Here is a 10000-nt window from a genome sequence, read left to right on the forward strand (position 1 = left end):
GGCCCACTTGAACTTCATCCCCGAGCGCTTGACCGCCTCCTTAATCGCCTCCTCCGTCAGGAGTGACCCCGGCTCCACAGCCTCCTGCTCCATGGAGGTGTTGAGCAGGACCTGGTACACGTGGTCTGAGGAGAGCAGGACACATCCAGGTCAACTCCACACACTGCTGGACCTCATCCTCACAGATTCTACTGAGACCGGGCCTCATAAAGAACCCACGGAACCAAAATCCCGCCAGTCTGGGAGATCTGGGAGATATGGGCTAGCAAAGTTCACACAGAACCTGTGGGACGGAGGAATACCGGACTCACCCACATCTTTCTTCATGGCTTGCGCAAGCTCAGTCACTGTCATGCACCGCATAATCTCCACTTCCTGTTTCTGCTCCTTCTGTTTGGGAGTTGTAGTTTTTCCATGGCCCTTTTGTCCCTGGGGCTTTCCTGGACCCTAATCATGAACTCTCAGTGAACAAACCCCAACAAACACCTCCCCTTGCATTTCACAGGCGTACTCACCCAACAACAAAGCGTTATGCTCACAAGCAGGGCAATGTGTTGAAACAATTGTGTTTGGCCTCAATTCGGTTTCTTAATCATTCACGACTGACTATAATGGATGAATGAAAGTCAGAGTAAATTCAACTCAATACTAAATTCATTTGCTCAGATTTACAGTCAGTGAAGTCTAGACCCTGAACTACAGTGGTGTTCTTTAGTTACCAGTATTATTTAGTCCATGAGTACCTTTATGCAGTGGTCACCCTGTCCCCAATACTGAACATAGAGCAGCATAATATATACGGGTTATCTGGTGTCCGCATGAAATACAAATGTTTAGGCAGATGAGTGAATCTGCAGTCGCATTCTTGGACCAGGGTGTTGTAGCTCAGGTCCACTGCATGCTCAACACGGACGCTGGCTCTTACGCGCTTGGTTGCCAGGAGACGGGTGTGCAGTCGGATGTGTGGTGGAGGGGTGGAGGTCCAGTTCGGGTGAGACGGGGCGAGAAGGCCGGCGCAGTGTGTGGTCAGCGCCCGGCATTGGGACAGGCCGACCCCCGCCACACGGGAGCGCAGGGCTCGCTCCGCCCGGTGCAGCGCTCTGACGGTTATCATCGCTGGGTAAAAGAAAAACAAATGCCTAATTCATGTAACGTTACTCAGTTTGTTCACCGCTGCGCATTGTCACAGATCACAAAATACACACACCCAACTAACTGTATCTTGTGATTTGAAGTGGGTTAATAAGACCAACACATTAGGCTTAGCGACAAATAGTTTGGGAGCTAGTCAGTTTACCTCTGCTCAAGAAAAACATACGGCACAATTAGCGTTGGGATTTGAGGCTAGTTCCACTCAAGGCTTATTTTAGCTTTTTTATAACTTACTATTAGTAGTTACAGTAAACTAGCAGGTTATAGTTACAATAAGTGCATTGCCGATAAAAGGAGCTAGACATAACAACGCAAAGACTGACGACTGTACACTTAATGTGTCCACTTATTAATATCATATTAAGATAGCTAACCTGTAACGTCGTTGCGGGAGCTAAGAGTTAGTTATCAGGCTTACTGGCAAAGCTATACAAAAAAAGCTCTTGCAGACCATAAGGCACAGACTCAGCGGATATTCTACCTGTTTCGATCATCCGACGTATGAGATCATTGCCACTGAAAAGCGGTGCATAAAAACATTAAATACATAGACGACGCTCAGCATTGATGCACAGATGTCATTCCGCCTGCACGCACGGGGGCCGCCATGACAGAGGTACCCACAATGCACTGCTGCACTTCACCGGCCACAAAGTCGCCTTCCTGTCGGATTTGTTTTTTTTCCTAGTTGCCTTCCTGATAGTTTTGTTGCTTCATCGTGATTGGTCATCTTTGAGATTTTCTCTGACAGGTATGGTGAGTGCATTTTAAATGCGAGTACGCATTAGGCGCCGTTTTCTTTTCATCAGACTAAATGCATGCAGTTTACGAATAAGTAGAAAAACCCACTGACGGATCCAGAGGGGTTACACGCCCCCCAGTGGAAGATAACAGTATAATTATTAAACTAGTCCGCATTTTTATTGAGAATGAGTTTGATTATCATTTTACAAGCAAAATTCTGTTAGCTAATCGCCATATCAGAACAGTCCGTGTAGCTGAGACTCAACGGCTAAGTATGTGACTGCAACCGAACAAATACACGGCAGAATTCCGGAAAATTAATAATACGCTTTCTATTTATGCGACATAAAGCATATTATTAAACAATAATAATACTACCGTATTTGTTTACAAATCGTGTTATAAAATCAACAAAAACTGAAGACACCATCTCATCACACACAACTTCCTTTATGCTAAACTCAAGAAAAGCTTGGAGAACAGGATAATCTGTTGAGACAATAATAACCAGACTTTAATAATAATAACCAGTGTCGAGCTGACGCTTTCACAAAGTCTCAGAATTTGATTGTCATAAAAAAATCCAGACACAAAAAAAACACATTATAAAAGTTGTAGCTTTAAAACAAATTCAGGCATTGGACACATGACCAATCACATCAGATATGAAAAGGTCTGTACAGCAAGACATGTATTGTGTAAGAAAATAATTACAATATTCTTGTGGGAGGGACTTAAAGAAAGTATTGTGTTATCACTAATTATATTTGCACATAGGATATCTACAGAAAATAAAAGTTCTGAACGCTCATACGAATCAATTTCTATCACTTCAAAATCGCTAAATACTTTTACATTCACATTTTCCCATATAAACTAAGTTAACTATAACTGTCCTTTGGCTTAGTGAAAATACTCCATTAGAATGATCAGTGTCCCACATGATCCAAAAGATGAAGGGTACTGAGAGTCCCTGAGACTTTATTTCCTCCGGGGGGGGGGGGGGGGGGCAGGTTTATTTCCTCCAGGGGGGGGGGGGGGGCAGGTTTATTTCCTCCGGGGGGGGGCAGGTTTATTTCCTCCGGGGGGGGGCAGGTTTATTTCCTCCGGGGGGGGGGTTATTTCCTCGGGGGGGGGGGCAGGTTTATTTCCTCCGGGGGGGGGGGGCAGGTTTATTTCCTCCGGGGGGGGGTTTATTTCCTCCGGGGGGGGGCAGGTTTATTTCCTCCGGGGGGGGGTTTATTTCCTCCGGGGGGGGGTTTATTTCCTCCGGGGGGGGGGGTTATTTCCTCCGGGGGGGGGGGGTTATTTCCTCCGGGGGGGGGGGTTATTTCCTCCGGGGGGGGGGTTATTTCCTCCGGGGGGGGCAGGTTTATTTCCTCCGGGGGGGGGGGGTTATTTCCTCCGGGGGGGGGGGGGTTATTTCCTCCGGGGGGGGGCCGGCTTGGCGAGCAGGGCGGGGGGGATCTGCTCCTTGGCCAGGCCTCTGACGGAGAACAGCCGGGCGGCCCGCTCCTGCAGGGTGCCCCCACACTTCACCCCCAAACCCATCAGCTCCACCTTCAGCCTGTCCAGCCCCAGGGCCTCCAGCTCCACAGCGCCCCCTACTGTCTGCAGGTCCAGTGGTGCATCATCCTGCAGAGAGAACCACACAGACGCACAGGGATGTACACTCATTACTGAAGGAGTTCCCCGGCCCTCCAGGACTGGAGTTAAACCTGCAGACACTGCGGCCCTCCAGGACTGGAGTTAAACCTGCAGACACTGCGGCCCTCCAGGACTGGAGTTAAACCTGCAGACACTGCGGCCCTCCAGGACTGGAGTTAAACCTGCAGACACTGCGGCCCTCCAGGACTGGAGTTAAACCTGCAGACACTGCGGACCTCCAGGACTGGAGTTAAACCTGCAGACACTGCGGACCTCCAGGACTGGAGTTAAACCTGCAGACACTGCGGACCTCCAGGACTGGAGTTAAACCTGCAGACACTGCGGCCCTCCAGGACTGGAGTTAAACCTGCAGACACTGCGGCCCTCCAGGACTGGAGTTAAACCTGCAGACACTGCGGCCCTCCAGGACTGGAGTTAAACCTGCAGACACTGCGGACCTCCAGGACTGGAGTTAAACCTGCAGACACTGCGGACCTCCAGGACTGGAGTTAAACCTGCAGACACTGCGGACCTCCAGGACTGGAGTTAAACCTGCAGACACTGCGGCCCTCCAGGACTGGAGTTAAACCTGCAGACACTGCGGCCCTCCAGGACTGGAGTTAAACCTGCAGACACTGCGGCCCTCCAGGACTGGAGTTAAACCTGCAGACACTGCGGCCCTCCAGGACTGGAGTTAAACCTGCAGACACTGCGGCCCTCCAGGACTGGAGTTAAACCTGCAGACCGGCCCTCCATAAAGCATTAGTCTGACACTCACTGTGTTGGGGGCAGCAGTGCTCTCTGCCTGAGAGAGCCCCACAGCGTTCTGGGTGATCTGCTGTGTGTCACTCAAATCTGGAGCTGGGGCATCGGTCTGAACTGCAGGCTCCGCCTCCTTCTCAACCACAGGCTCCGCCTCCCTCTCAGCTACAGGCTCCGCCTCCCTCTCAGCCACAGGCTCCGCCTCCCTCTCAGCCACAGGCTCCGCCTCCCTCTCAGCCACAGGCTCCGCCTCCCTCTCAGCCACAGGCTCCGCCTCCCTCTCAGCCACAGGCTCCGCCCCCCTTGGAGTAACAGGCTCCGCCCCCCTTGGAGTAACAGGCTCCGTGCCCTGCTGTGCCTCCGGCTCCATGGGAGTCTCTTGCTCTGTGGTTTCCTCTGGAGGCCTCTGTGGAGAGCTGTGGCTGGAGGAGCTGGAGCTGGGGGCCCGTGCGGCTCTGTGGGGTGGGGGGGCAGAGCTGCTCTCCTGTCTGGAGGAAGAGGAAGAGGAGGCCTCCTCATCGCTGCCCTCGCTGTCGTCCTCAGAGCTGGAGAGGTCATCCACCCCACTCTGCCTGCAGGACACCCCAAAGCATTCATACCAAAACGGTCATACCAAAACACCCCAAAGCGGTCATACCAAAACACTTTCACACATTTCACAAAAATACCCAAAACCTTTCATACCAAAACATGGCATACCTTTCACCACAGCATTGGTAAGCTGTGGGAAGTGCGTTTGGTGAGCTGTGGGAAGTGCGTTTGGTGAGCTGTGGGAAGTGCGTTTGAGCGCAGAGAGGATCCACTGCAGCTACTCACCACAGCCTAGGTCTCTTCCCGGGATCCGCCCCGTACGGAGAGGCCCGTTTCCGGGAGACCCCCGAGGTTCCGCTGGACGAGGCCTGCAGACCTGGCAACACAACCGGCAGTGAACACTACAGACCCCGCAGACCTGGCAACACACCCCGCAGTGAACACTACAGACCCCGCAGACCTGGCAACACACCCCGCAGTGAACACTACAGACCCTGCAGACCTGGCAACACACCCCGCAGTGAACACCACAGACCCCGCAGACCTGGCAACACACCCCGCAGTGAACACTACAGACCCCGCAGACCTGGCAACACACCCCGCAGTGAACACCACAGACCCCGCAGACCTGGCAACACAACCTGCAGTGAACACTACAGACCCCGCAGACCTGGCAACACAACCCGCAGTGAACACTACAGACCCCGCAGACCTGGCAACACACCCCGCAGTGAACACTACAGACCCCACAGACCTGGCAACACACCCCGCAGTGAACACCACAGACCACACCTGCACATCCAACTCCAACACATTCACAGTCAAGTGAAAACTGCGATGATCAATGCACACTGTTACATGAAGCCGTTTCATGAGGACGATGAGGCCTCTGGGAGCCCAGAGGGAGGCGGTCTGGTACCCCGTTTGATGGACTCCTCCATGCGCTCGGACATGTCGTGGCACTGCTTCTCGTACGCCGGGTCGCTGAAGTAGTGCTTGGGCTCGGCCAGCTTCCGCTGCAGCCGCTCCAGACGCCGCTGCTCCTTCTCCGCCTCGCGATCCGCCTGCTTCTTCAGCCAGTCCGCCATCCTGCCCGACACACCGCCGTCAGCCAACACCGCGCCGCCGCCCGCAAGGGCCACAGCTCTCCCGTCCGACAGACGGACGGACGAGCGCGAACACAAATAAACGCCGCGAAGACCAACTGAACTGGAAGATTGCTGAGGAGTGCACTCACGGAAAATAAACACACGTTAGCTTTCAGGTTTATTCCAGGAACTCTTAGGGAAAAGGTACAAACAAAGGAACTAAGAGAACCAGCGACGTTACAGAACTGTGCTTCCCCATCGACACGAGGCTGGAGCATGGCACTCTGGGTAATAAGGCTGAGTTACATCAAAAGCCTTCATTATAATGCCATATTCAACAAGGAGTAAAAACAAAAGCACAAAAAAAGTGCTAGTTCTCTTAGTTGCATTAGTTTATATCCTTTTCCAAGGAGCTCCTGGAATCAACCTGAAAGCAAACACACAACTCCTCAGTTCAGTTCTTCTTCAGCCTTTTCTGTCCCAGCTGCTGTTTAACCGTCTCAATAAACCTGGTTCCCTTCATCACGGTAAAGAGCAGCCGGAGCAGAAGCCGGTTGTCACGGTAACACGCACTCTTTCTCGTGGTTGACGTCGCGGAGGCGTCTCCCGCTCAGATCTCTGCACGCCTCGCGGTTCGTGGTCTTCTCAATCTGAGCTCCCAGCGCGCGGAGCATGGACCCAAACCCTGCGGGAGGCAACACACCGTCTCAGACCCAACCGCACCTGACATCTTATACCACAGACAAGTTACATTACAGCGATTTAGGTTTTCCAAACTATGCCTCTGACTGTGCACAATGGGGGCCCCAAGCCTTCATCCAATACACCCTATAACGCGTGTAAGATGAGAACAGGTCATAAGACTCAAGAGATACACTCACAAAAAGCTGTATTTATATGGCTAACGTTAGCTAGCTACAGACCTCCTTTCCCTCCGCACAGTCGCGGCTCCAGCCGGTACCATCCTCCCGCCTGCAGCTCCTCATCTTCCGCCAACAGCCGCCCGTTGCTCTTCACATAGAAGTCGGTGTGTGGGATTCCCTAAAACCGACATTTGTTACACGTTACACAACTCCAAATACTTCCAATAACAAAATACATAACATCCAAAAAGACAGCTAGACAACAACGGCCAGAATATATATTTAGCTACGTTAAACCGTATCACACTACTATGACATTCAGGAAATTGGTTAGAGTAGATGGCCTAAGTGAACCAAATGATTGTTTTACCCACCCGTTCGCGAGAGAGGACATCTGTTAAGTGCCAAACTGAAGCACCAAAGGAGAGATGGACTTGGCAAAGTCGCTGAGAGAAATCAGTTACAAGAACCTCCATGATTTACGCCAAACAATGATCACTGTGAGTTAAAAACAAAACCAATCTGAGAGAAGATAACGAGTTCGCCAACTGGAGGTAAGAACAACACGCTGTGTGTCGTCAAAAGATGGACAACGCGCGTACAATGTTTAGCGAGATAAATACTAAATTTGAAAGTCAAACAAGAAGTTTTGGTTATCGTGTTTTCGACTTAAAGAAATAGCACAACTTTCCGTACACACTGGATATTCGCCATTTTGTTTTCAAGTATACGTACGTAATGACGTACGTAATGACGTACTTATGTGCGTCGTGGATTACCGCCACCTACAGGAACGGGGTGCTTGGTGTATCGTTTCCAAAAGGTTTTCCTTGAAATTTGGCACCCATAAATAGAAGTGCATTTCTTTGGTTGGATGAATATTTCCTCAGGTGCGAACTATATGGTGAGATAAACACGTATTTGAACTACTTACATTTATTTATTTATCAACCTTAATTTATACAGGGAAGGTATCTTAAAAAAAACTTGATAGCAATAAATATTTACCCCAGGGAATGCCTGTAACATTTCCGACCAACAAACTTATGGAAGAATTTGGTTCGGAATATTGGTGAAAATAGGGTGGCACGGATGGACCTCACAGCAAGGAGGTCCTGGGTTCGAATCCCTGTTGGCCGGGGCCTCTCTGTGCAGAGTTTGCATGTTCTCCCCGTGTCTGCGTGGGTTTCCTCCGGGTACTCCGGTTACCTCCTACAGTCCAAAGACATGCAGGGTAGGCTGATTGGAGAGTCTAAATTGCCCATAGGTATGAGTGTGTGAGTGAATGGTGTGTGTGCCCTGTGATGGACTGGCGACCTGTCCAGGGTGTATTCCTGCCTATGCTGGGATAGGCTCCCCCTGCGACCCTGTTCAGGATAAGCGGGTTAGGATAATGAATGAATGATATCGGTGAAAATTGAGGTATCATTTTAAAACTGTAACTAATCAGCTGTAAGGATATTGTTAGGTGCCTGAGGAGTATTTCAAATCATTATTGGATCTTGGTATTATAAAAATAACAATATCATTTCTTTGTTTTAGAGGCTTAAGAGTAAAAACCCAGAAATGAACACACTGGCGTAAATGTTCACGTTGAGTGTACTTCTGCTCGTGTCTACTTATGTGTCTATAATGAAGGCTGGCTATATCTGTAATGAAGGGTTTGTGTGTGTGTGTGTGTGTGTGTGTTGGAGTGGGGGTGCGTGCAGCATACACACACATTATATCCAGACAAAATGAACACGCAGAAGAGCATAATCTCAAAGTGTTTTTATTACACTGCAATTCAATCATTTTGAATACATTTCTATTTTCAGCATGAATCTCTTGCACTGCAAAATAAAAGCACATTAGAATCCCGCTTCCTAAACACAAGGCACCCTTAAGATATCAATATGTATTCATGTATTACTTTAAAGATATAATGCTTTCCTGTGCTTCTTTTACACCATTTTCCTGGGGACTGCACAGGAAAACGTTCAGGGGGGAGTGTTCAGAGTGGGGGGAGAGTGTTCAGTGTGCAGGAGATCTCGCACACGCTCAGTTCAGAACTCCATCCTGCAGCTGAGACTCCGCCCCCTGGCTCTTACAGCAGAGTCACATTTATCCACTAGAGGGAGACAAAGCACCAGTGAGTCACACACCCAACCTGACAACACAACTCCTGCCATTTAAAATGCATCGTGCTAAGGCATTCGAAGATCGCCTCCATTTTGTATATGCCGTGCTGTCAAACTCATATCTGCAGTGTCACTGATGAAAGCCTCACCTGCATGATGTTGAACTCCACCTCCCCCTCCTCATTTGTGTCCAGCGCTTTAAATGTATCTGCAGAGACACATTAGATTATTAATATATTCATCACTAGATCATTACAAACACGACTGCAGCACTCTACGGTAGCACTGTACTGCAGTGGTATTCAAAGTGCATAATGGACCTTTCAGAGTTCAGTGAGGGTCTTCTGACAGCAGGGTAACTTTACATTACCATTAGAGTCAGTGTGAATGCCCTGTGGAGATCAAATTGTCCCCCCCAATATTGTCATGTTGTACTGGGGGGGCTGTTAGTGTCCCAGCACTCTGTAATGAGCTGGTGGGTGTGGCTTAGACATTGTAATGAGCAGGTAGGTGTAGCTCTGGCTGGGTGGGCGTGGCTCTGAGGAGGTGGGCGTGGCTCTGTAATGAGCAGGTAGGCGTGGCTCTGGTGGGGTGGGCGTGGCTCTGGTGGGGTGGGCGTGGCTCTGGCGGGGTGGGCGTGGCTCTGTAATGAGCAGGTAGGCGTGGCTCTGGCTGGGTGGGCGTGGCTCTGTAATGAGCAGGTAGGCGTGGCTCTGGCTGGGTGGGCGTGGCTCTGTAATGAGCAGGTAGGCGTGGCTCTGGCTGGGTGGGCGTGGCTCTGTAATGAGCAGGTAGGCGTGGCTCTGGCTGGGTGGGCGTGGCTCTGTAATGAGCAGGTAGGCGTGGCTCAGGCTGGGTGGGCGTGGCTCTGGCTGGGTGGGTGTGGCTCTGTAATGAGCAGGTAGGCGTGGCTCCGGTGGGGTGGGCGTGGCTCTGTAATGAGCAGGTAGGCGTGGCTCAGGCTGGGTGGGCGTGGCTCTGGCTGGGTGGGCGTGGCTCTGGCTGGGTGGGCGAGGCTCTGACTCACTGAACATGCTCTCCAGGCGGATCAGGCAGCTGATGAAGTTGTCGAAGTCGATGGTGAGCTCGGGCT

General features: G+C 50.8%; 3 protein-coding genes across 5 annotated transcripts in view; all 3 read right to left on the minus strand.

Annotated features, from left to right (window-relative positions):
* The window catches only part of mtif2 (mitochondrial translational initiation factor 2), a 9865-nt gene extending 8059 nt beyond the window's left edge, over positions 1 to 1806 (minus strand). Inside the window, exons 1-4 of one of the 3 annotated variants that reach the window (XM_061231921.1) lie at positions 1634 to 1806; positions 926 to 1116; positions 312 to 447; positions 1 to 125 (exon numbers count right to left, since the gene is read on the minus strand). The exon at positions 1 to 125 is cut by the window's left edge and continues 47 nt beyond it. In XM_061231921.1, the coding sequence (XP_061087905.1) occupies positions 1 to 125; positions 312 to 447; positions 926 to 1116; positions 1634 to 1646 (465 nt within the window). In that variant the 5' untranslated portion in view covers positions 1647 to 1806. Of the gene's footprint in view, positions 126 to 311; positions 448 to 925; positions 1117 to 1526 lie in introns of those variants that run through there. The other 2 variants (XM_061231923.1, XM_061231924.1) reach the window with 2 other exon arrangements.
* Positions 1807 to 3292: 1486 nt separating this feature from the next.
* On the minus strand, positions 3293 to 7531 carry sde2 (SDE2 telomere maintenance homolog (S. pombe)). The gene is made up of 7 exons (XM_061232104.1): positions 7162 to 7531; positions 6848 to 6965; positions 6498 to 6609; positions 5756 to 5925; positions 5122 to 5212; positions 4322 to 4877; positions 3293 to 3531 (listed from the first exon to the last, which is right to left on the minus strand). The coding sequence occupies exons 1-7, from the start codon at positions 7261 to 7263 to the stop codon at positions 3316 to 3318; spliced, it is 1365 nt and encodes a 454-aa protein (XP_061088088.1). The 5' UTR covers positions 7264 to 7531; the 3' UTR covers positions 3293 to 3315.
* Positions 7532 to 8542: 1011 nt separating this feature from the next.
* Positions 8543 to 10000, minus strand: part of LOC133116027 (calpain-2 catalytic subunit-like) — a 20398-nt gene continuing 18940 nt past the window's right edge. Inside the window, exons 19-21 of the mRNA XM_061225410.1 lie at positions 9935 to 10000; positions 9057 to 9115; positions 8543 to 8897 (exon numbers count right to left, since the gene is read on the minus strand). The exon at positions 9935 to 10000 is cut by the window's right edge and continues 51 nt beyond it. Of these exons, the coding sequence (XP_061081394.1) occupies positions 8874 to 8897; positions 9057 to 9115; positions 9935 to 10000 (149 nt within the window). The 3' untranslated portion in view covers positions 8543 to 8873. The remainder of the gene's footprint in view (positions 8898 to 9056; positions 9116 to 9934) is intronic.

The sequence above is a fragment of the Conger conger genome, chromosome 2, assembly GCF_963514075.1.
Source record: "Conger conger chromosome 2, fConCon1.1, whole genome shotgun sequence".
Taxonomy (NCBI): domain Eukaryota; kingdom Metazoa; phylum Chordata; class Actinopteri; order Anguilliformes; family Congridae; genus Conger; species Conger conger.